At 43.5% G+C, this 27,241-nt stretch overlaps 1 protein-coding gene across 1 annotated transcript in view; it reads right to left on the bottom strand.

Annotated features, from left to right (window-relative positions):
• Nucleotides 1-3,450: 3,450 nt before the first annotated feature.
• The window catches only part of LOC137334834 (sortilin-like), a 116,686-nt gene continuing 92,895 nt past the window's right edge, over nucleotides 3,451-27,241 (bottom strand). Inside the window, exons 17-21 of the mRNA XM_067999852.1 lie at nucleotides 25,435-25,551; nucleotides 16,387-16,492; nucleotides 13,260-13,366; nucleotides 11,265-11,382; nucleotides 3,451-7,544 (exon numbers count right to left, since the gene is read on the bottom strand). Of these exons, the coding sequence (XP_067855953.1) occupies nucleotides 7,530-7,544; nucleotides 11,265-11,382; nucleotides 13,260-13,366; nucleotides 16,387-16,492; nucleotides 25,435-25,551 (463 nt within the window). The 3' untranslated portion in view covers nucleotides 3,451-7,529. The remainder of the gene's footprint in view (nucleotides 7,545-11,264; nucleotides 11,383-13,259; nucleotides 13,367-16,386; nucleotides 16,493-25,434; nucleotides 25,552-27,241) is intronic.

Genomic DNA, 27,241 nt, shown 5'->3' with positions numbered 1-27,241 from the left:
CCAGGTTGTGTTGTCAGAGCAGACGGACAAGTAATTTCTCTCCATGTCTGCCTTCTTTTGCTGAAGGCTAACGCTGGGTTTATGGCTCCGCATGGTTCCAGGAGCCATCTGGTACCACCCCCCAACAAGCGACAATTCATGTGTTAGCCTCCTCGACCTATTGAACCCCATGGGACATTACTGATAAGCCTGATCACATCCACACATGCAAAAGTAGATTTAGCATTTCTCTACTCCTTGTAGCTGCTGGGAGTGCATATCACAAAACTGCACACCCCAGCCCTTGAATTTATGGTCCATTAAAATGAATGGATGGATATTACCTCTGTAATATCGCCCATCTCCACTCTTACCTCAACCCATCTGCTGCTGAAATCCTCATCCGTGCTTTTGTTACCTTTAGACTTGACTATTCCAATGCTGTCCTGGCCGGCCTCCCTTCTTCCACTCTCCATAAACTTGAGCTCATCCAAAACTCTGTTGCCCGTATCCTAATTTGCACCAAGTCCCATTCACCCATCGCCCCTGTGTTCGCTAACCTACATTGCCTCCTGGTCCACCAACACCTTGAATTTAAAATTCTTATCATTGTGTTTAAATCCTTCCATGGCCTTGCCTCTCCCTACCACTGTAACCTCCTCCAGCCCTACAACCCTCCGAGAACTCTGCGTTCCTCCAACTCTGGCCTCTTGTGCATCCCCGACTTCCTTTGCCCCACCATTGGCTGTCTAAGCTCTGGAATTCCCTCGCAAAAGCTCTCGGCCTCTCCACTTCTCTCTCCTCCTTCAAACCTACTTCTTACATCAAGTTACATCGAAACTACAGCACAGAAACAGGCCATTCGGCCCAACTGGTCTATGCCGGCGTTTATGCTGTACACGAGCCACCTCCCTCCCCACCTCATCTAACCCCATCAGGATACCCTTCTATTCCTTTCTCCCTCGTGTAGCTTCTCCTTAAATGCATCGATGCTATTTGCCTCAACTATTCCTTGTGATAGCACGTTCTAAAATTAAATTAATACTAACAAATAAATAAATAAAAACTGTGTGTCGGGACTGTGATATATGGGAGTCTGTGGACAGCAAGACTGTCCCGGATTGTCACATCTGCAGGAAATGTCTCTGCCTTGAGTCACTCCAGCTCAGAGTCCTTGGGCTGCAGTGCAAGTTACAGACACTCTGATACATAGCTCAGACAGGGTAAGGGAAGTGGTGCTAGCCATTCACAATATTGGTAGCACCCCATGCTGGTGAGCAGCCACTCAACAGCACAACTAGGCCTGGCTGCTCGCAGAAATCAGGTAAATCAGCAGGCGGCATGAATGTTACATGCTGGCTGCATCTCAACGACTGGGCACAGGTTAATCGTGCACACGACCCCCGTGCCCGGTTTTGGGGGTTATCCAATTTAACCCCCTTCAGGTCTAGTATATATTTAGTAGACGGATTTTAGCTTGATTTTAAATTAATTAGTAATTAATTATTCTGATTATTTATTTAACTTTATTTATAGTCAAAGATGGAGCATGTATAGTAAATTAAAGACATAGTTTATTTTTCTCGGATTCCACCGCTGCCCACTTTGACCAAGCTTTTGGTCACCTGTCCTCATGTCCCCTTCTTTGCTTCGGTGTCAATTTTTGTCTCATTACGCTTGCTTTTTACTACGGTAAAGAAGCGATATAAATGCAAGTTGTTGTTGTTGAGAATCATGGGTTTGGTGTGTGCAATTGGCAGCAAAACAGAAATTCTGCCCTGTACTGCCCAGCAGGAGTCACTGGATAGTGGTCAGACGTGGGGAAGCCCGACTGATTCTTCTCTTTAAGCCGGGAGCAATCATATCAATGACAGCATCTTCACTGTGGCCCCATTTAAGATCAGCTAACTCAGCTTAGACTGTGGACTGAATCCTGGACCTTTCTGCATTGTACGGTTCAATACTACACCAGTTGCTGCCAGTGAAGGAGTCCAGTTTCTCGTGCCCTTAAGTATTATTTTAGAATTTAAATATTTCAAAGCAAACGATTTTACTATGATCGCAAAAACACAAACACCCATTCTAAAACTGAATGTTAGACAAGTCCAAATGCCTATTTCATTTATTTAAGGGGAAAGGGAGGTTTGGGGTAATTTTTACACTAAATGTTTACCCTTTTTAAAAAAGAAACATCTAAAACTTGTTAAAATCCTATTTTCCCTTTTTACTTACGATAAGCTTGAGGTGAAAGCTGCTTACTTTCTCTCATTTTTTCACTCCCATTTCATTTTTACCCTTTTTAGTTGCTGTTTTCTTATTTTTTTGTTTTCCTTTTCCTTTTATTCATATTTTTCTTCCTGCAGCTAAAGATTCTGCTGGTGAAAATTTGTCACTGTGTTGCAACCGTTTAGGAACATAGGAACAGGACTAGGCCATTTAGCCCCTTGAGCCTGTTCCGTATCAGTGTTGTTTTAACTTGGAATCGGTTTTACTGGCTACTGACCCCATTTTGAGGCAGTTACCGTCCCGTTAATGCCAGGCAAAGACAGTGAAAATCGACACCCTATATATCTTGTCAAATCTAGTTTACATTTTTCTATGCTATTTACTGTGTCTCAAAAATAATAAATGTTAAATACTTTAAAAAAAAGAGAAAATTATCCTGGATCTTTTATTTCAGGAATTTTGAAATCTGTGAATTGTTGAAAACGTGAAACAGGAATCTTGTTATTCCAGTTCATCCTGATATACCTGTTTGCTGCCATTGAAATGTTGAGGTAAGTATCAGTCATACCACTGTACTGAGGTAATGTTAAATCAGTCACAGTCCTTTTAAGAAACTAATAATTAGCATTTATATAATGCCTTTCACAAACTCAGGATGACCCAAAGCGCTTTACAGCCAAATAAGTACTTTTTGAAGTGTAGTCACTGTAGTAATGCAGGGGAATGTGGCAGCCAATTTGCGCACAGCAATGAGATGAATGACCAGGTAATCGTTTTTTTAATGATGTTGGTTGAGGGATAAATATTAGCCAGGACACCAGGAGAACTGCTCTTCTTTGAAAAGTGTTGTGGGATCTTTAATGCCTGGGTTTAACATTTCACCCAATCAATGGCACCTCCGACAGTGCAGCACTACCTCAGTACTGCACTGAAGTGTCAGCCTAGATTTTTCGTGCTCCAATCTCTGGAGTGAGGGCTTGAACCCACAACCTTCTGACACAGAGATGAGAGTGTTACACTGAGCCAAGAGTGACACTGTTGCACAGTTACATCATAGGGTCTAATATTGCTCAATTTCAATTAACAGTAAATTGGGCAATAAGAATGGCAAATAAAGACAATAATGTACGTGAAAAAAGACATTTACACACAGAAAACATGTTTACCTGGCCTTCAATACTGACACTGAACATATAATTGTTTTTCTTTGTAAGCGGTCAGTGCAAAGACAACCATACACATAAGTAGTTAAAGCAAAATTTATTTAGCAGTTGCAAGACCAATATATACCTTTAGACTCAATTGACCAGCAGAAACAGCTTATAGTGTGAAGATACACCATTATTTACACACAAATACCACATCCAAAGTATCCTGAATTACTTCACAAACTTTAAAAGTTCATAGCATCAGAAAAAAAATCTGCATAATGTATCAAGTTAAGAACTGGAAGTAGCTCGTCATCTTATTATGATTGATGCTTGTTGACATGCACAGCGTACGTCACACTTGTCCGATAGGTTACCAGCCATCATCGTGGATAGTTTTATGTAGGCCACTGTTTCAGTACACATTTACAAATAGAGTTCATAGTGCATTCCGTAAAATAATGCAAGGTGCAATGCTTCATTAGACTTCAATTTGGCCACTGAATCCTTAACATCAGGGTTCAAAAGGGGAAAAATATTTAATGGGAATGACATGAAAAGGGAACTTAGGCTGCGAATTTACTGGGAGCAGCTCCCACTCCACTGCCGTGACTTCACAGGAAACCCCGTCTACATACATATACAGGTTTCTGCAGTTACACTGTGGAGCGGGAGTGGTTGTGATTTTTTTTAACAGAAACAGGAATCATGAGCTGGAATCGTATTAACTTTACACTACATTTTAAGCAATTTACTTAACAGTTTACCACCACACAATTACTTTTAAAAGGGTGTTAAGTTTTGGAATACAGTTTATGGATGAGGAGAAAGGAATAATAGAAGAGGGGAAAAAGTCAAGAGGGAGAAATATCTGCAATTAAACCAAATATTACAATTGCCTGCACTTAAAGGAAGTAATTTTTTAAAAAATCGAAGTGAAAATCGCTACCTAGTTTCTATCTCCACCCACTAGTATCATTCCTAAGTAAATATCTTAAGCTCAATTGTGCTCATTAGCATTCTTGTCTCTGAGTCAGAAGGGTGTGGGTTCAAGCCCCGTTCCAGAGACTTGAGCACATAATCAAGGCTGACACCACACTGTCGGAGCTGCCTACTTTCGGATAAGACATTAAATTGAAGCCCTATCTGCCCTCTCAGTTGGATGTAAAAGATCCCATGGCACTATTCGAAGAAGAGCAGATGTGCCCTGACCAACATTTATCCCTCACCCAACATCACTAAAACAGATGATCTGGTCATCAACTCATTGCTATTTGTGGGAGCTTGCTGTGTGCAAATTGGCTATCGCGTTTTCTACAACAGTGACTACACTTCAAAAGTACTTCATTGTCTGTAAAGTGCTTTGTGATATCCTGAGGTCGCAAAAGGCACTATATAAATGCAAGTTCTTTCTTTCGTGAATACTATTTTGCCAGGATTACACAGTTTCGTTGTCTATACATCAAATTTCAGTGTGGGTTATTGGGGCCAAATTTCCTCATCCAGATGCCTTACTTGCACCAGTTTCTGGTGCATTAAGATGAGGTAAAGGGGCAGAAACTGATAACATGGGGTCTGCGGCCCCCGAACATGCATTTTCTGGGTTGTGGATCAGAAAGACACACCTGCAACTGACGGCAGCATTTAAAACGTTTTTCTACCAATTCACCACCCAAAAAAAGTCTGGGAATTTATCAGTAAAAATCAGGAACAACTGATTTTAAGGGCCCCTACGGATGAGTTACTTTTAGAAAATCTCCTATTATAATTAGAAGAAATTAGAAATTGTACAGCAGAAAATGATTATTTCATTGTGAACTCCTGATCGAATTGGTGAAAATAGGTCGCTTATCAAACGGATCTTTACTGTTACGTATATTTTTGTGCACATCACGTAATAAATGTGTGTACGCTTAAGTGTTGTTACTGTGGTCGGGGCAGGAACAAGTATTTTTTTAGAGTGGACGAGTCTGGGGTAACTCCCCAATCGGGAGACACTTCCGAAACCCCCTCTGCATGCTGGTTGCCGGGATCATTCCTTCTTCCGCCTGACATTGTGCTCCCGCCCACTGCCCAGGTGCCGCATCCTGCTGATTTTGCTGGGAAACTGGATAATTTCTCGTTCGCAATTTAGGGAGTACGATCCCAGGGAGTTTGTTAATACTTGCAGCCGAGCTCCTGGGAGTGCGTCCAGATTTTCAGCGCCGGCTCTGAGAGTGTGGGGAGTGTCCAATATTTGCAGGAGCCAGGGGAGTGCGTCAATATTTGCAGGGGCCAGGGGAGTGCGTCAATATTTGCAGGGGCCAGGGGAATGTGTCAATATTTGCAGGGGCCAGGGGAGTGCGTCAATATTTGCAGGGGCCAGGGGAGTTCGTCAATATTTGCAGGGGCCAGGGGAGTGCGTCAATATTTGCAGGGGCCAGGGGAATGTGTCAATATTTGCAGGGGCCAGGGGAATGCGTCAATATTTGCAGGGGCCAGGGGAGTGCGTCAATATTTGCAGGGGCCAGGGGAGTGCGTCAATATTTGCAGGGGCCAGGGGAGTGCGTCAATATTTGCAGGGGCCAGGGGAGTGCGTCAATATTTGCAGGAGCCAGGGGAATGTGTCAATATTTGCAGGGGCCAGGGGAGTGCGTCAATATTTGCAGGGGCCAGGGGAGTGCGTCAATATTTGCAGGGGAGCAGGATCACAGCAAAGGGGAAACAAGCATAGCAAAGACGAGCTTAGAAACACTGGGGTGGGAAACATACTTAAAAAAGGTTTGCAGGTATCACAGAGGAGCTGATAGTCTGGTCAATCAGATTTGGAGGTTCAGAGGAAAGATGATATTAAGTATCTAAGTTGTTTTTATCTGTCTGGAAACCTGATCAAAGATTTTAGTATGCAAACTAAATAATAAATGTATTTGTCATTTCCGTAAAATATTCCATTAGCGTGTAATGCTACCGTCCCAGGACATAATAGAATAGAAAATCATCTTGGGCGGTAGAGCAAAATGGGCAGAATTGCATGGGCCGCATCATATCGGGCGGGCGTCTAACGGGTGACTGATGCGTTACCGTCCAAGACAAATTTGTACTTCCAATAACCTTTCAGATGCAGCAAATCCTGAGTTAAATAATGCAATCACAGACAAGAAACAAACAAACAGCAATGTCCCCGTGTCGGAGGTAGTCGCTCACAATAAACAACTATTATTTAAGGCAAACAACACAGCCCTGAATTTCTTTGCATCTCCTGCTGTGATTTCAACAGGAGGTTGGCGGAACACACAGAGAAACTGCGTAGGACAGCTGAAAATGGCCCTTTACACCACTTCTCTGGTGAGGGGGGAGGGGGTTCTGTCAATCTGCTGCCGAGGTTACGGCGGGAGATTGGGGCAACTTCCATGGAAATTCAGGGCCCTTACATTTGAATTCAAGTTGCAATTGCTCCCTGAACAGCAGCTAATATGAGTGCAATTTTTCCTTGGTTTTATGAGGCAAATGCATCACCAGAAGAGCCCACTAATTCCAGGTGAAAGATAATGGGGTAGATTTTCGTCTTCACCGACTGGGTGGTAATCTGGTGGAATGGAGCGAATCGCCAGCCCGAATGGAACGAAAATCGGATGGGTTCTATAACGGGCGGGCGATCCGCTCCGCCTGATTAAGACCCAGACAGTAAAGACAAAGATTTACCCCCAAGATGTTTATTGTCTCTACCCAGTCACAATTTGTTTCCCCCCCATTTAAACATCCAATGAGACATATAGTAGGGTAAATCTTATGAGGACCCACACTGCAAATGTTGAAAAATCACAGCGATTTCGACGGGCAGAACCATTTTCCAACACCCGCTGGCTCTAAGCGAGGCCCTGCCAGTGGCTCAATGCCTTGTAGTGTTTACCCTGTAAATTAGATCTCACACGCAACAAAAGTACTTACGTGAACATATCCACACATTGAAAGGAATTATACTTTCACCTTTTTTTTTATTAGCAGCGGCACAAAAAAAAACTTGCTTTAAATTTGCAAAAGGCCATGGATGACATGAGGAAACTGACAAGCAGGAAGGAAGCACTGCCAAGGGCAGTTGGCAACGTTTTTATTGCAAATTTATGAACTTGATGAGTCTGTTTTGCAGATTTATGTTGGCAAATAATGGTTTGCGGACCATTTAAATCAAGTACAGGCCTACTCGAGTAGATCCTAGGAGGGAAAAGAGAAAGATTGTTTGATATTAAAGTACATTTGTAACAAGACATATCATCTAACTGAAGGTTTACGACATAGAAACAAAGAGAAACAGAATTACTTTCAGCTCCTGTTCCCTTAAGCCACTCTGCCAAAGCTGCTATTTGCCCAACATATTGGGAGTCCCATATCCATGGATTATAGGGGCACAAATTGCTCCCGAAATAACAGAGAGCTCAACAACTCCGTTGTTAGTGGTGAATTGAAGGAGCAAGTTCCCACGTTTGCACCATGCGCAGTGAAACGCGGAAATCCAAAACCTGCTCCTAGTGGTTCTCCAATGATATGACAGCTCCAAATTAAAGGGTCATCGCACGTTGCAATCAGAGAAATCATTGAAAAAGCACCAACTTGCTTATTTGCCCAGCTGGAAAGTAACTAATTAGGGCACTAAATAGGTAAGCTTAAAAATACCAGGTCCAAACTGAGTTTTAACAGCGCGTTAAGTCTTAATGACTGCCAAACAACTAAAAATGAACTTTTAAAAATGTGACATCTTGTATTACTCCTTATTTTAATAGTTTTTGATCATTAAAAAAAATTTAAAATTAAAAAATTAAAAACATTTTTTTTTACTTTTCCCTTCTATCTCTTTAATTTAGTTCAATTATTTCTTTAGCCTTCTTTAAAAAAAATGTAAATTATTATTTACAATGAAACACAGAATACTAACTTTAAATGAATGAAGTCTGCTTGCCTACTTGAGCAATGCAGCCTGAATCTGTGGGTGTGACTTCTCTTCCTGACTGATTTTGTGGGCGTGTCTTCTCACACACTTTTCCAGCTACGCGACAACTAAGGCTGCTCAGAGGCTGAGTTGATAGCGCACATTTTTTAAAGTTCAAATTCAAGCAATTCGATGCCACAGAGCCCACAGTAAGTAAATTTGTTCATTTAATTTGCAGGAGCGTTGGTGAGCTTTGCCTCGCTGCTCTGTGCGATTTCTGGCCCATTTGTGTGTTACAGTGCCAATCACGGGATAAATAAATACCTGGTCAGAGAGCTAATGTAAATCTTTTATGCAATAGGATAAGTTTTGTGCAACTGTGGCCCTGTCTTTTGTAAAATTTACCCCTTGTGGAATAAAAGGTTTTCACTAGTTTTGTGACTAACTCTTTATTGATCCAGTATTTAGGGATCAAACACCCTCTGACAGGAGTGTATATTCATAGAATCTTACAGTACAGAAGGAGTTCAGTACAGAAGGAGGCCATTTGGCCCATCGTGTCTGTGCTGGCTCTTTGAAAGAGCGATCCAATTAGTCCCATTCCCCTGCTCTTTCTCCATAGCCTGGCATTCATAGAATTACCCCTTATGATGGAGGAGCAATTTTAAAAAAAGCACAAATGTTACTTTAAGTGAGTTCTCAGTTTCACCATGGAATGGGGGGACATTGTAACCATCAGAACCCAAAGCAGTGTTGTACTCATGGGGAGTGAATTTCCGCGCGGATTCTCCTGCTCGTCTGCCGAGGAAACCCCGGGGAAATGGCTCAAATGTCGGTGGACGAGCAGGAGGGCCCTCCCGCCGCAGAAAATTACCCCAACAATATCTACACTGGGCTCAGAAATATGCAGGTGATTTCGGAATAAAATGCAGGCCTCGTTTCTGCTAGATGCTGGTAAATCTTTGAATCGTCGTTCGCTCACAGAACTGAAAGTGTTCAATAAAGATTCTGTGACAGCTGCAACGAACCCCTGATGCAACATGGGGAGTGATTTTCATCTGCCCGATTCTAGCCTGACAAGCGGGCGGACCGTAATGAAAATGGGGTGCGGGGGAAGGGGGGTGAAGCTTAGCCACCCCTTTGGACGCCCAAGGCCTGCCTGCTGCAATTTTCAGACAAGCCTGTAAATTGGCCCACATCTCCCTCGCCTGTTTCAGGTTGGAGGCTGTTTAAATATGCAAATTGGGGTCCTCTGCTGTTGTAGGACCCTGACTGCAAATATGAAGTACAAATGGGCAGAGCGTGTGCCGCGTATGCTCCGCCCAATTGTACCAGGCAGTGAGCGGCCTAACCAGCGGTCCTAAAGGGGATAGGTGGTGGCTGCTCCGCAGTAGGGCCCCAAACCTCCGTCTTTAATTTTTGTGGGGCCAGAAGGAGCAGGAACGTGCTCCTGGCTCCGCAAAAATACCGCGGCACGCTGCCGGCCTGTGATCGGCTCCCCCCCACCCAGGCCCAACCTGCTCAGCATCGAGCCAGCCAAATTCCTACCCTCCCACAGCAAGCTGCATTCCAATGAGGCCTGAATCAGAAAATGGTTCGGGCCTCCGACGCTGGCTTCAGGCAGGTAGCGGCTGCTTCACCAGCCTCACACCCATTTCGGGCAGATGGTTGAAAATCCGTCCCCTGCAAAGGGCCCTAATACAAACGTCGCTGAGGAAAACACCTTCACAGATCAATGACTGCTAGTTCCACATCGTTATGAAGCAGTTTCCCTTTTAACAGTGACGCAGGTGACAGTATAACTCAGCAGTCAGGAGAGACCCACTGGGGAATCTATCTCCCGTTGCTTGGGCTCGAGAATGCATGTGTAGAACGCAATGCTTAAAATGTGTTCAGGGGCTCTACTGTGATACAACCTGGATAGCCAGATGGTGAAGGATAAAATACTACAGCGTAGTTTTCAGTTGCTTCAAACCTTTATTCACAGAGATCCACATTACCACCCCCACACCTCAGATCAGCTCTCTTATAAATGGATACAAGAGAGTTCCCAATTAATACGCACCAACTGAATACAGTTAACACTAATTGCTATAAATCACATGGATACAATTAACCTTCTGGACCACTTGGAAACCTTATAAACCTGAGCAGAGTTTTAAAAGATGTTTTGATAAAGCAGACGGTCCCACCAAACTTTTGAAGCATTTACAAGTTAGTGGTGGGGTGAGCAGCTCTGGGCATGAGCACAGAGGGGGTGAAACTGGTCTTCACCAGTAGCGCGAAATGGGCTCATAGCGAATTGACAGCCCGTTCTACACTTTTATGTCAGCGGGAAAGAAAATGGGGCGTGATGTAAAATGGGCTGACGATTCACTACAAGCCTGTTTTGCACGACTGGTAAAGACTAATTTCACCCCGAGAGTGCAATTCCAGCCAGGCAGTGTCAATCAGGTGCTGTCAGCTGGGAATTATTTCTGTTGCTACCACTCTCAGGATTGTAGTACAGTTTAAATCCAATAATTCATTCTTGGTTAGATTATGTTTTGTTTCTTCATATGCAGCATCTGAAGTTAGTCAGAGAGTTTTCAAGCTGTACGCTTCTAATCTGATTTCCAATATTGGAACTCAGTCCTATTCTTCATTTTCTTGTGGGGACATCTTTCGAGGTCACATCAGCATCTCAGGTTCTCTCCTAGCTGATGTGACATGACTAACGATGCTGCTCTCAGATAAATAAAAGTACCGGTATCGAAATGGGACTGTTGGAGCCTCCCACTTTTCTGCAGGGTATGTGATTTTTCTACTGAATGGCTTTAGTTCCAATGGGTTTACATGGACTCACCACCACAAGTTTAGGTTACCACTCAAGTGGGAGCTCTGGGCTACGATGTGAAAGACCAAACACAGCCTGGTTAGGGGACCAAAAGAGATGAAAGATAATCACAAAGTAAACGAAACGCCGCGAGTGCACTCACTAACACACTTTAAATAGATGAAGTACTCACAACATCAGAATCATCGTGGTAAACCCTTTCAGTGTTTGACCTGTTGCTGTCCAGGTCATCAGCAATGCAGACTTCATCGGTATTGGTTTGCAGGACTGAATAACGATACACCAAGGTCCTACATAGAAAGAAGGAAATCAGCTGTTTTGAGTAATTTCATACGAATTGATCTGAGAAATATACCGCAACAAAGTTTTATAACCCGACCCGCTTCAAAATGATCCAGAAAACAAAAAGAAAGTCACATATCCTGCTGCGAATTGAATGCAAATGTAAAAGGTACATTGTCAATCGGAAAGCTGCTGAGCCATGAGGTAAAGTACCCACACATTTAAGCAGCATTTTTTGAAAATAATAAGAGAAAGATTGGCAAACCCTTCAATCACTTCTGGTTCAACACAGTCTCGTGTGAAATTGAGCCACACGGACCAGGAAAATCCCAGATTCAATCGCTGGTTTGGGTTGAGCGCACTGATCTCAGCTCAGGGTGCTGGGCAGGTGCTACAATTAGGTTACCCTGAGAGGCTTGTACATCGACGCGTGCTTAGTTTGGAATGCAGGACCGTGTAGTCCATTGCTTAGTTCCTTATTTTGGTGGCAAGATTGTTGACCCATTGAAATGTGCCACATCCCAATATCTGGCCTAACGATTTATAACAAACAATATGATTGTTTTATAATGAACAGAAACTGTCCAAATGGGTAAAACCAGTGCAAATCATTCAAGTAACCTGGGAATCCAAGCAACTTCTCACAATTCAGCATTAACTGAGAGTAGGGTGACAAGTCAGGTGATTGGAATGACATCGTTTGCTGTTGCAGACTCTATGGTCCACAATACTTCACCAAGCAGCTACATTTTGAGCCTACTCACAATGAAAGGTTGAAACTGAAAGACTGCACAGCGAGGGCTAGTTTCACTTATTTCAGTAAATAAATTCCACAAGGATCGGTGCTGGGACCACTATTGTTCACCACTTACATAAACGATTTGGACTCGGGAATCAGAAGTACAATTTCAAAATTTGCAGACGACACCAAACTGGGGGGTATAATTAATACTGAGGAGGACCACGACAAAATACAGGAAGACATTAATAAACTTGCAGAATGGGTGCGTAATTAGCAAATTAATTTCAGTATAGGTACATGTGAGGTGGTACATTTTGGTAGGAGGAATAAGGAGGCCACATGCTGCTTGGAAAATAAGAGTCTAAATGGGGTAGAGGAGTAGAGGGATCTGGAGGTACAGATACACAAATCACTAAAAGTAACAATACAGCTTAATAAAAGACCATTTAAAAAGTAAACAAAGCACTGGGGTTCATTTCTAGAGGGATAGAATTGAAAAGCAGAGAAGTTATGTTAAACTTGTATAGAACCTTGGTTAGACCACACTTGGAGTACTGTGAACAGTTCTGGTCTCCATTTTATTAAAAGAATATGGAGGCACTGGAGAAGGTACAAAAAAGATTTACTAGGATGATACCAGAACTGAGAGGTTATACCTATCAGGAAAGAGTAGGCTGGGGTTCTTTTCTCTAGAAAAGAGAAAACTGAGGGGTGACCTGATAGAGGTCTTCAACATCATGAAAGGGTTTGATAGGGTAGACGTAGAGAAGATGTTTCCACTTGTGGAGGAGACCAGATCTAGGAACCATAAATATAAGATAGTCACTAATAAATCCAATAGGGAATTCAGGGGAAACTTTTTTACCCAGAGAATGATTAGAATGTGGAACTCGCTACCACAGGGAGTAGTTGAGGCGGCTAGAATAGACGCATTTAAGGGAAAGCTAGATAAACACATGAGGGATATATTGATGGGCTTAGATGAAGTAGGGAGGGAGGAGGCTCGTGTGGAGCATAAACACCGGCACGGACCAGTTGGGCCAAGTGGCCTCTTTCTGTGCTGTACATTCTATGTAATTCCATATAAATATGACTTAAAGCAAAGGAAAAAAAATTACAGATTTCAGCTGCTAGTTTTCTTACCTTCCTCCACATACATATTTCTTGAAAATGAGGACAATGCCTGTTATCATCAACACGGATGCTGCCAATACGCATATAACAATGATGAGGATAGTAGTCTTGGGTACCTGTTAATAAATACAACATTAACAAAATTCAGACAGCTGAAACTCATTTTAATTACACATAATATGTAGAAAGAACTTGCATTTGTATAGCACCATATCACATATTTTAGGACTACCCCAAAGCAATTTGGACCGTAATTTCCTGAAAACCTACACACGGTAACAATGGTGTAAGTATGGTGTACTGCTAATTTTTAGCATAAAAGAATGAGGATATTGGAGTATAAGTGACTTCCGCCTGTTTTTACACTATGCAGGAATTTGCTCAATCTTTTACATCGATTCAGCGAAACCTCTGCCACTCATTAACATAGCTCCACCCCTCCACAGAAGTGCAGCCCACACAAATTTCCTGAACATATGCCCGTTCTGAACGGGCTGTAAATTTACGCCTAAAATTTTAGACGCAACAAGACCCAAAGTCATAATTCTGGTGTCTTATGGCAATTTTTTTTATTTCCACTCACTGAGAACTAGAATGTGTTTTCTGTATTTTTTTTGTATCTTTGAATACATCTTTATTGCGCAGAATTATTTGCTTAAAAAATTTAAAAACTTTCACGATTGCAATTTCTTAAACATGCTGGGGGGAAAATTCGAAAGGGCCTGTTATTGGGCGTAGGTAGCATGATCCGCTATTAACCTGCGCCCAATGGCCCCTGAGCAGGCAGGACGAGAACTTCATCCTGCCTCAGTACTCACCTGCAAGCTGCGTTCAAATCCAGGCCTTGCACATCAATTCAATGCAATTCACACTTTCCACCAGCGGGGGAGCCCCAATCTCTTAAAGGGAGGATGTCCCTTAAAATCTCTTAAAGGTAGATGGCACTTGTTATTTCCTAAAAATAACAGTCTGCTGTCTGCACAGAGTCTGAACAGAGATCAGACTTTACACACATAAAACACAGATGCAGGCCCCGTCCCTATGTTTACACATAGGGACGGGATGAATTAAGGTGAATAAAGGTTGCACACTACTGAATCCCACATCCTCCAATCTGCATGCCAGGCCTCACCAATCTGCCAATCTGAGTTTGTACCAGGCCTGCGAGAGTATGTGCACCAAGGTTCTCTGATGATGCACTGGAGGCCTTGGCGCAAAAGGTGGACAGAAGGAGGGACGTCCTATATCCACGGGGAGTGGGGGGGGGGGGCAAGAGGTCCTCCAGACAAATGCCCAAAAGGCAGTGGGAGGCAGTAGAGGACGAAGTCAATGCTAGGTGCATAGCACCACGAACATGGATGAAGTGCAGGAATAAGTTCAATGCTTTGACATGAGTGGTCAAGGTGAGTGAAGTCAACTGTCAAGTGGGTCTCCTACCAACTGCACCACTAGCCGCATCCACTGCTCCACGCACTATAACTCCCATCACCCACATACCAACAAACTCTTTCCATTATTACTCAACTCTTCCAATCAGATACTTCCTCTCACCCTTACACATTACCACTGATGCAAGCCGCCCACCCACAATTCACAAGCCACACACACTGGCAGCTATTATTCCACGACAGGCACATCACCCAGATATACGTCCTACTTTCTTGCAGGAGAAGGTGGCGCATATCAGGAGGCAGCTAGTGGCAGTGGCATTTAACCCCTCAAGCCTGCTCCGCCATTCGATGAGATCATGGCGGACCTGTGACCTAACTCCATATACCTGCCTTAGCCCCAAATCCCTTAATACCCGTGGTTCAAGAAATTGAGATTTAGAATTCACAATTGAGCTAGCATCAACTGCCATTTGCAATAGAACGTTCCAAACTTCTCCCACCCTTTGCATGTAGAAGCGTGTCCTAAATTCACTCTTGCAGTCCTGGCTCTAAATGTTAGGTTATGTCCCTGCATCCTAGTATTCAAGTATAGGAGACCTCCAAAAATAGTTACAAATGTCTCGGCAGCCAGAAACTTTAATCCAGCCACTAACCTGTAAATCCTGCATGGTCCTTCTAAATAGCGCTGGTGGGGGTCCTCCAGGCACTCCAAGACATGTTCAGATGGTCGGGGTTAAGACTGTGCGTTGAGTTGAGTGTTGGACACCATTTAGGCACTTATCACTTTAAATCAGCGTTGCACACTGATTGTATCCATTTTCTCCTTACTTTACGTGCATCCAGCGTTCGGTATTTGCGCATGCGCTAACTCCTATACCAAGATGGCGTCCGGCACACGTTAAGCTGGAAATGTGCGTGCGCATCCAAGATGCCATCTTGGCACCTTGAGAGGCTGTGTAGCGCTGAAACAATGGGCGCTACATGGGCCAATTTAGCGCCCGCTGTGCCTAATATGCGCAAATGATGGCTTCAAACTTTAATTTTCATGCATTAAGACGGACTTAAAGAATGAATATGGAGAAAGTTCAGCGCTTTCCTCGGGCTCCGATTGTTTACACTGATTTTCACTTGTTTTACACTGGATTTTACATTCCAGTGTAGGCTAATGAGATTCTGAGGAAATTTTGGTGTAACTCCCCGACAGGAAGGTGGGTATAAATTTCGGAGTAAATTTTGGCATAATGTACCAGTTACACTGTTGCAGAAAATTCCAGGCCTCCCGGCACAAAAAATTCCATAATCTTTTAACAAAGACTGGCTAGTCCCCTGTGGCGTTACTCACAGATAGTCGGGTCTGGATTGTGGTTGTGATGTTTAACTGCTAACCTGGCCTGCGCCTTTAAGGCCGCTGCTCTAAATTCAGGTAACTGTAGCTACTTATAAAGTGTTGAGGCCAAAATGCAGTTGCACCCACTTGTAAACCTCTGGCTCCAGGCGAATGAGTGGCTATGTGCGCATGTATATATAGCAATTGGACCTTGTAATATTCTGTTGTTAAGGTGTATTGCCCACGATATTCCATCCATCATGGACAGAGTGCCCCACAATTACCCATGCTGGCGGGTGAGGCTCCTTGGGGTCGAGTGTATCCAGAAAATTGCCCCGAATGTTACAGCCCGTCTCTATTCCAGTGTTTTACAAAGAGTATAAATGGATTTTTTTTCTAACCAGCTCAGTTTACTTACAGGATCTTTCAGTGACAAAATTTGTTCACATCTCATGTTTGTCATCTGTTCTGATCGATTGGGCCTGAAACCGCCTTCACATTTATCGCCAGGAACTTTTCGATACCTTAAAAATTAATGAAGCAAACAATTTTGTTTTACACCAATCTTATATAATGTTTACCATTAACTTAAAAAAACAGAGAACCAACCAGGAAATATCTGCTGTCTCACAGAAAACAGTGTGAACTACCTGGAAGCAATAGAGTGTCTGCCATTCAACCAGCTAGGTCATAGGTTCACGTTCTGGTTTTGCCTGTTGCTTGAATTTGCCAACCAGCAAAAAGAGTTTCGTCTTTTTTAGCTGGGCAGCTGGATGGAGTGGACTCACATTAGTAAATGATCCACCTCAGGAAGGAACAATGAAGATAGCCCATTCACTCTGCTGTCAGGAGATCATGAACCAGCAGTAATGACAGCAGTTGTCCATCACCCAGTCCATTCTGCTCTCCCAGATGAATGAGGCTTTGATCTTTTGGCTATATGTCTCTTAGCAACAGGAACTTGCATGCTGGATAAAGCATATTCCGTCCAGCATTACAGTCCCAAAAGAAATAAAGATTTGGTGTTACAAGGTCATTAATATTGAGGGAAAGTATATATAGGATAGCAATGATAAAAGTACATCGTGGGCCTGTACAGACAGATTCATAGCTCTACCTTATCATGGCCAGAATCAAAATAATGAACCTAGCATAAGTACTGTCAGTGGAAGCCATTTATCTTTGTTGTCATAAAGCTCTTAGGGAAACTACCTCCTAGGGAAGGCTTGGTGCCTCAGACCATAGATAATGTAGTTTACGCTGTTGGGTTGCCATTAACAACATGCTTGCCATCACAGACTACTCTGGAAGGAAATGGGGGCTTGAGTATTTATTTGCTGCCTCAAAATGTATGTGTTTTGAGGTGAGACATCACATCTTACAGGCAGGCCAATGATAACACAGAGCATTATTACTGAAAGATCCCACTGTGGGATGAAGAAAGGACACACAAAGTTGGAATAAATTGTTGCCAGCATTCACAGACAGCAGAATCCTTGTTTCTAGTGGTACTTGGGGATTAAAAAGGGCCATTTTCTACTTGCCCTGTACTGCAATTATAGGTTAAAATGCATTCTACTATTTTTTGCTGCAGTTGTTTAAATAAATAAGAATAGTAGTGTTTTGTTAAGTGTTCATTTGTCTTGATGAAGTCAGCATATTTTTACTGAATCATGTCATTTGTCTTGACAGTCTTTGACTTTGCTCCATTCCATCGCATCTTAACCTGCAAAATGATTAGTAGAAAAATAAACAAAGGGGTCTCACATTTGTTTTCCAGAAATATTTCTGACAAAAGATCATTGACCTGAAACATTTACTCTGTTTCTCTCTCAACAGATGCTGCCTGACCTGCTCAGTATTTCAGCACTTTGTTTTTAATTTAGTTCACAGCTAATCCCTGGGGTTTAAGTGTACTCAAATCTCATCACACTTGTAGCTTTTGACTGGTGAAGTTTCAAATTTGGGAACGCAGTGACATTGAGTAAAAGTAAGAAACTTCCTTTTCTCTGGACACATTCCAGTTCTCTGTTAGAGGCAAGAAACTACCTGTGGGCTACTAACACGCTGCCTTGGCTGAACATATTCATAGCATTCTGAGGAACGTTAAAAATGAGCTTAATAAACATAGATACAGCAAGTCGAATGATAAAGAAATGATTTCATGCAACCATATCCAAGTTAAACATTTGACCTAAGCAGGGCTTGGTTGTGGGACTGTTTATAAATGTTAACTGATTATTATACATGGAAAATGATGAATTTTTCAATAATCAAAAATAAATGAAATCCTGGGAGGTCGTACTTCTCATTATCCTGCAAGCCCAGTGTTGGTTGTGAATATTACCCAGTTTTGCAGTGTCGAACAGAGGTGTGATCTGTCAGAGCTGCTACCAGATGAAATCCAAATTGTTTTGTAGCAACAGTGCTGCATCCATGCTACTTATAATGTGCACTCACTTATAATGCAAACATGGGTTTACATCAAGTTACATCGAAACTACAGCACAGAAACAGGCCATTCGGCCCAACTAGTCTATGCCAGTGTATATGCTCCATACAAGCCTCCTCCCTCCCTACTTCATCTAGCCCTATCAACATGCTCTTCTATTCCTTTTCCCCTCGTGTGCTTATCTAGTTTCCCCTTAAATGCGTCAATGCTATTTGCCTCAACTACTCCTTGTGGTAACGTGTTCCACATTCTAACCACTCTTTGGGTAAAGAAGTTTCTCCTGAATTCCCTTTTGGATTTATTAGTGATTATTTTATATTTATGACCTCTAGCTTTGGACTCCCCACAAGTGGAAACATTTTCTCTACGTCTACCCTATCAAACCCTTTCGTTATCTTAAAGATCTCAATCAGGTCACACCTCAGCCTTTTCTTTTCTAGGGAGAAGAGTCTCAACCTGTTCAGCCTTTCCTGATAAATATATCCTCTCAGTTTTGGTATCATCCTTGTGAACCTTTTTGCACCTTCTCCAATGCCTCTATATCCTTTCCAAATGGCGAGCATTATTGGCAAAAAAACATTTAATTAAAAAGATTTGTGCAGCATGGAACAAACCAATTGTTGTCAATGCCACTTAGAAAAAAGTTAGTCTCCTGTGGTGCTGTATATGGTAACTCAAAGAATATGGCCACTCTCTTGTGTCTGCTGTCTTTGTATTGCTGTTTTGCTCTCTGTCTCTTCTCTTCCCTTCCACTCTTCTTTTTACTTCTCTCTCTGTCCTCTTCTGCTTCTCTCTCTGTATTTTCCTTCTTTCCTTTCGGGTGTGAGGTGGTGGGTGGTAGGGCATGGACGGCAGGGAAAGGAGTCACTAATGGCTGCAGGCTGCAATTGTGGTGGGGGTCACTTCGCTCTTAACCATCCACCCCACTCCCTCCCAATTTCTACCCGCTCCTGTTAAGGGTAAGTGGTGAGAAGCCAGAGGCCTCTTCACCTTGGGTCAGTTCTCCTCCTCCCCTTCCTTCCTATCTGTTTACCTCAAAGAGGCTTTGTTTGCTTTCAAAATTCAATTGGTTTTAAAAATAAATAAAATTAGAATGAGGAAAGAATTGCTTGTCTGTATTTCTCTATTTCTGTCTTTCTCTATGTCTCTCTTTCCCTCATAAGGTTTAGAAATTAGAATCTCATTCTCACCAAATATATGCAATTAGAATTGACTTTTGCTAACTGTCAAAAAGCACCAGATAAGCAGTTGGTTTCAAAATTTACATATTTTTCTCTAAATTGACATAACACTAAATGAGGAAAGACAAACTAACTCTATATCATTCGCCTCTCTCTATCTCTGACCCTACTCTTTCTCTCCCGGTCTCCCTCCCTCTGACTGTCTGACTGTCTCTTTCTCAGGCTCTCTCTCCCCTCTCTCTAATCCTCATCCCTTTCTCTCTTTCTCTGGTGTAAACAGTAATTGGCAATTACCTTTTCTGTCACCAAAACAGAGGTGAGATAATTAGTTGGCTTCAAAATTCAACTTTAAAAAAAATTGAACTATCATTAATAAGAAGGCTGTCTCTTGGACTCCAGTCTCTCTCTTTCCCCTCAGCTTAATATACTTTCTAAACTTAATTGAACACAAAACAAAAATTACAGGAATCAGAAGTCATTTTTCTCACTCTCTCTTACACATACAGGATCACCTTGTCTTTTAAAAAAGAAAACACTCAATATAAATTTCACCTCTAAGCTTCTGAAATTTATCCTCTTGTTTTTCAAAATTATTTGATGAAAAGCCACTGAGTAGAAATTTCTAGAAACTGAAGAAAAATATTCCATCTGTATAGTTGACTGAATGATACTGATGCTGGGAAATTAGGCACATTGCACATGCTCAGACTACACAAGCTAAACTCAACAACACACAGCATCACAGCTCTGGACAGAAATATCAGGTTCAAACCCAGGCTTTGAGCAAAGCTGAGATCTTAAAGTAAAAATCTTAATGAAGGCATTAAAAGATACAAAAGATAATAAATGTAATCATGTTATTGTGACATATTTAAATTTTTGAATTTTGAATTTTGTTTAAACCCTTATTTTGGGTGTTGAAAATTTCAGTTACTGAGGAAAAAAAAATCAGAAACCCTCAGTGAGCCCCTGTTGATGGTCATCCCACCCCCAGTGAATCAATATTGCTGCTATATCTCCCGTTGGGTCCCCAATGCTGTTTCTTCTCCTTGTATCTTCAGATTCAAATAGATACGAGAGAAGGATCTTGGCAGATCTGCTGCTGTCCTGTTCCACTGGCAGGTGAAGCAATCACGGTCCAGTTGTCGTGAACAAGAATAGCCCCACATTCCTGTTGCTTAGGTGGAGAATTTTATCATTCCAAAGGGACTCACTTGATTGCAATAAACAAGTAATTCATTCTTTAGATGCTAGCAGTATAAACATAGAGTTGTATTGTCCTCAATTTGGCATATTTAAATAGGTGTGTCTTTGATGGAGGATTCATTTTAAGCAGGGCTGTCTGTGCGTGTAAACATGCTTTCTGTAAAGAAGACAAGTTCTGAGTTTCTTCAGTCGGGGAATAATCAAGTCCTGTGGATCTTTTGTGAGGAGAGCTGATTTAGTGATGACTGTGCAGTCGGGAGTAGGTGGGGGGGGTGACCCTGCTCCTCCTGGCTCCACAGGACGGTTTTAAAAAAACATATCTTTTGTTGGCAGCATTGAAGAATCCTAATCGGGGCTGCTCGTTTGAAACAATTGTCCCAAAGGGCTCTTTGAACAGGCGTTAGGCCCCTTATTAACATAAAACACCAGTTTTAGGCAGCTGCCCAGACGCTTAAAAAATGGACCGGACGAATTTAGCAGCGGCCCACACGCTCGCATAGATTGGGTACAGGCAGTCCCACTGCTAAATTTGTCAGCATTGCGCTCGTTTTACACCCAAAAAATGGGTGCGACAAATACCAATTTCTACCCCCTAATCTATATTCTCTAAGCATTTAGTGGCAACTTGCTCTTAAACCTCAATTATAATGAACTTTTTGTACTACTGCAGCTCTTTATTTGGCTATAATCAAGCACCAAAAGTGTAATTTAGCTGCTTTGGAATGACACAGTATGGGAACAAAGCAAGGCAATGCAATACGATGGTTGCGCTCCAGTGCCGTATGAATGCAGTTGTAGAGTGGCTTGCATACCCCACAATGCATCACGTAATGATGTGTGTATGTTGTCGTCATACTGTTGCCCATTGCATTTCTGGGCAGCTAGACACACGTCCTAAAAGTTTAGAAAACTTTACCGGAGCAGTAAAAACCAAATCATCTGGTGGCACAATCGCAAAGGGAAGTTCTTCCAAAATATTCCCAAAGCATAAAGTCTCACTTTTGGAAAGCAACATCATTTACCTCATTCTCAATAACTCACAATGCACATTGCCAGTGTAAGTAAGGACAGGTAAATCAATAGAATTCTTGGACAATTGCATAATAATGTTATCTCACCCCTCTTGAGAATCTTTTGTTTTATTAAAAATATTAAAACTCCATAAACTTGAGCTCATCCAAAACTCTGCTGTCCGTATTCTAACTCGCACCCATTACCTACGTGCTCGCTGATCTACACTGGCTCCTGGTCCACCAACGCGTCGAATTTAAAATTCTCATCCTTTTGTTCAAATCCCTCCATGGCCTTGCCCCTCCCCATCTCTGAAACCTCCTCAAGGCCTATGACCCTCAGAGGACTCTGCTTTCCTCCAATTATGGCCTCTTGTGCACCCCAACTTCATTCGCTCCACCATTGACGACCGTGCCTTTAGCTGTCTAGGTCCTAAGTTCTCAAATTCCCTCCCTAACCGCTCCGCCTCTCTCCTCTTTTAAGACGTTCCCTAAAAACTACCTCTTTGACCAAGTATCTTAATTCTCCTTCTTTGGCTCGGTGTCAATTTTTGTCTGATTATGCTCCAGTGAAGCACCTTGTTTTACTAGGTTAAAGGCGCTTTATAAATGCAAGTTGTTGTTGTAGATAAAACTAACCAATGTACTGCACACTGTGATATCCATCACGGGTTTGAGGTCGGAGGAGCACAGGTAGGGCACAAGCTCTCATTAGGTTGGGGCACGGGATGGACCATGATCCAGTTGTTAACACTCATGAAGCTGTCCTATTCCAATTTAATTTCCGATTGTTCAAGAGACTTGGGGCTCGAATTTAGCAGGCCTGCGGGTTCCCAGCGGGTGGTCCTCCGGGAGCGTCGAAAACGCGAACGGCGAAATTAGTGGGTTGCCCACGCGATCGTAGGAGGCAACCCACTAATAGGAATCAATTACCTGCTCCTCCGGGGTCCACGGCGCTGGCCTGCGCGTCGGTCGGGCTGCGCATGCACAGTACGATCTGTCAGCTGGAGGCTCTCTAGTTAAAGGGGCAGTCCTCCACTGACAGATGCTGCAACCAATGGGACAAATTACAGCATGGAGCAGCCCAGGGGGAAGGCTGCTCCCAGTTTAATGATGCCTCACCCCAGGTATCATCAGATGGGGTGAGGAGGAGTGGGAGGACACAGATCTTCCCCCCGGCGGGCGGGAGGAAGCGGCCTGCCTCTGCCACCAAGAAGGCCTGGCTCGAGGTGGCAGAGGGGGTCACCTGCGCCACCAACATATCGCCCACCTGCATACAGTGCAGGAGGCGCTGCAATGACCGCAGTAGGTCCGCCACAGTGAGAACACGAAGTCTTTCCCCTACACTCCGTCTGCCACAACACTGCCCCCACCCCAAATCTCCTTCGGCACCGCCAACACTATTCTGTCACATCACCCTTCATGCCCACTCAAACCACATCCTCATCTTACCTCCACCTACTCACCTCGCCAGTACTCGTCCTGCCACTAACACGCGACCCAATCCTCATACAATCTCATGGCTCCATCCCATACTCACCCTCTCGTGCATCTCCCTCACGGCCAGCCTCACTCAACCTGCCACCACCTGTGCTGCAGCCACAGGGCATGCATCACATATGTGCAGTAGGCAGGGTAAGGCAAGCGTCTCGTCAGCATGAAGGGGGTGCACAAGGGTGTCTGAGGGTTTGTCATGGGTGTTACCCATATTGAATTTCAGAGCCACAAACAGCACACATTATATTGACACCACCACTGCCATGTCTCCGCGAATCCTGTCCGTTGTGTCCAATAATGCCCGCTCCTGGGTATCACTATGAGGACCCACCACTGATGCCACCCATCGTGTTACTGCAGAGTAGGTGCAGGTGTATTTGCAGGGCTCGTCCGCGCAGACGACTGAGAGACATCGGCGGTGTGGCCGGCTGCACCCTGGAAGGATGCGGAGGAGAAGGTGTGGAGGACAGTGGTGACTTTGCCAGCGACAGGTAAGCAGTTGGTGCTGGGGCCAGCCAGGAGCAGCTCGGCATGAAAGAGGCTGCAGATCTCCATGACTACATGTCGAGCGAATCTGCGCCTCCCTGTGCACTGCTGCTCGGAGAGGTCCGGGGAGCTGCGCCTCGGTCTGTGGACCCTGTGGCGAGGGTAGTGCCCTCTGCGATGCGTCTCTCTCTGCGGTAGCCCTCCCTCCTGCTGTGCAGGTGGGCGTGCAACCACACCGTGTTGGGGGGATCCACGTCTCTGCGGCGGACGGCGTGGACTGCAAGGCTGCTGGTGCTGGTCATGCTCTTTGTCCTCCGAGGGTCTCCACACACCACCCAACTGGCAGGTGTTGGTCTGAGGGGTTGTGCAGGGTAGGTGTGTGGGTCCTCGGACTGGGGCTGCGGTTTCGTGTCGGTCTGTCGTCTGGCTTGGCCGGGGGGTGGTGGGGGGCAGGGGTTGCCCTATGTGACGCGGTGGCCTCCTGCGTGGGTGAGGGCTCTCCCCCCTGGAGCGCACCTTGGCACCTGCCACAGGCTGCTGGCTGCAACACGCCTGGTTTGAAAGGTACTGTTTCCCCCAGTGTGTGAAACTGACTGCCTTGAACCTAAAATCCCACACTTCCTCTTTTGACAGCTGCTTCAGCTCATTAACTGACCACAACGAGCAAGTTAAGTGCTCTCAAGTGGAACCCCGCTGGCTTTAATTGCCTGCGGGATTCCCACCAGCGGGGCTTGCGCGCGCAGGCCCGCACGTCAGCGCGGTACCCGGAAGTGGCCGGGATTTCGTCCGAATCTGGTCACGTGACCGGAGATCGGGATTTTCGGGGCCCCCCCGCTGGAAACCCGCAGGTAACCCGACCCTAAAATCGAGCCCTTGTTTGTGCTGCTGTGCGCTTTTCCAAGGGAACAGTGGGTGGTACTTATGCATTGCCAATGGGGGAAAGCCAGTGGAGGCCACTGACTTAATTGTTAAATATATAGTTGTCTGCGAGACAGACGCTTTAACAATAAGAAACATCGGCAGACTTCACTGCTATTATCTCAGCACTGCAGACATATTTCTAAACCAAAGTTATACTTATCAGCATTGTTAATGTGCAAGCCATGAAGCAATCCAATATTAATTTAAGGGAATACAGTTTCCTAATGAAGTTCATTATGCAGTTAACGAGTACACAAGTTGGTGTCCGCACACAGTCGACTTGGCATTATACTAATTTAGGATCACTGAGCCTGATAAAAACACTTTTGTTCTTTGTTTAAGAAAAATGAAGTATTATTCAGTGATTCTACAATCCGATGCTCCCGGGCGGAGTGTGTTTCTGAAATCATGGATGAAGAGCCTGTGATTTTCCGTCCATTCATTTTAATGGATGAAAAATCACAGCATTTTGGCCCAAAACTTACCAGATCACGGTATCGTCCCTATGCTACCAGAGGGTTTCTTCTCTGTGGATTTTGTTTACAAAAAAAAGGAAAAAAATTATTTTATTGAGTTCAGTGACGCTAAATTAGATCAATGTCTGCCTGTGGCAACTCAAGTACCAATAATGTATGACTAACATTGACTATCAGGTGTTACATAAAGTATCAGAGACAGGAGGTGTTAACACGTTCTTGTGAGAAACAACTCACCCTTGTGTTTTCAGCAGCTCTTCTTTTCCTTGTAAGCAGAATTCAAGCACATGATCCTTTAAGTCTGGCTGCTCCACACATTCATCACTATTTCCTACACGGTAGTATCCAAAATCACTTAAGTGTGGAAATGAAGGAGAAATTTTTTTTTAAAACTTATTGATCACTGCAAAAGATACTTACTGAAATTTTTTTCTTGTGGGCACTGAGTGCAGTGCACCTCTCTAAATCAAAGACTTTAATTCACCTATTTTATTCAACAGTATAAAACACCTTTTCACACAACAAATTGACATTTATGAAGGCATGCGAACATTTTGATGAACAAGGAGTCAATTTTCATCACTGTAGGGGAAAGCAATGCTCTCATTTCTAAATAAAAAGCATTTAATACACGAGGTAGAGAGATATAAGTCAGAAGGCAGAATTTGAAAATACTATTTTGTGCCATTGTGTCACAGGTACTGTACCCTGTCGTGAAGTATTTTGTTCCATGGTGCTCTCAGCAGGTGCACTGTGCAAAAGTTAATACAAATTAGAAGTGCCATTCATTTCGTTTTGAGCAGACAGTCCAGTTTTTGAGGAAGAGTTCCAAAATTTTAAAAATGTAAACTGGATGGCAATAACTTGTTTTTTTTACTCGTTTAATTCAGTGCCTTCTGAAAGGTTTTCAATTAATTTTCATCAGCAGCAATGAAAACAGAATGCCAGCCAAAATCCCAGCCCTATTCTGCATCCTGTTAGGCTCTAGACTTGGCACAAAGGTGTGAGTGCTAAATAGAGTCCTCGTTATATTAGGGGAAGATTTTGTCTGTGCACTCAGTGAAATGAAATCCGAAACCTGTCCTTTATAAACTGCTTTACGGTTTCATTACACCGAGGGGATCTCTCAACTTCTCCATACTACCTCCTTTGAAAAGGCAATGGTCCTTCCCAAAAGAGGTCAAAATCTATATTTCTCCACCCTCCACCCCCCCACCATCCCGCACTCCCTCAAGTTCAACATAGAGAATGATAGTGTGGCGTGAATAAAGGACATGGGGCAAGTTTCTATTTCAAACAGCTCAGGTATAAGGTACATTATTTTAGTCAACCACCTTCCTCAGCCATATGCTACAGGTTCAGACCATGGATGTACCTCTTCCAGCTCGACTGACCACATGTAACAAAATCTGGAATGGAATATGCTAAAGCTTCTGGAAGAGGCATGTCTATGAGAAAGCATGAAATGGAATTTGGCAAATTACAATGTACTGCTAACAATAGATATTCATTGTATTCATTGGGCATTGCATTGAGGAATTAAATGCTGCGATAATTTATAGCACTGGCACACTGTCCCATTGGGATAATACAAAAATTACTAGTTCTTTTAGTGTCCGATTGAAAGCACTGTTCTGATCTGCCTGCTTGTTAATATCACTCTTTCAACCGCTATGACTGCTGCTGTCCCTGATCTGCCTGTTGCAAATGTTTCTCTTCCACCTGATCTGCCTGTTGTAAATATCTCTCTTCTCCATGATCGGCCTCTTGTAAATATCTCTCTTCATGATCTGCCTGTTGTAAATATCTCTCTTCTCCATGATCGGCCTCTTGTAAATATCTCTCTTCTCCGTGATCGGCCTGTTGTAAATATCTCTCTTCTCCGTGACCTGCCTGTTGTAAATGTCTCTCTTCCACCTGACCTTCCTGCTGATTTACTTGATCTGCCTGCATCTCACTCTCATGGTCAACCTGCATAGTTTGTGATTGCAATGTCTGCTTGCTCTTGATTTCAAAGTGTAATAAGAAGAGATAGGAGCAGGAG

The sequence above is a fragment of the Heptranchias perlo genome, chromosome 18 (genome assembly GCF_035084215.1).
Source record: "Heptranchias perlo isolate sHepPer1 chromosome 18, sHepPer1.hap1, whole genome shotgun sequence".
Taxonomy (NCBI): Eukaryota; Metazoa; Chordata; class Chondrichthyes; order Hexanchiformes; family Hexanchidae; genus Heptranchias; species Heptranchias perlo.
This window is presented reverse-complemented; position numbering and strand designations above follow the sequence as displayed.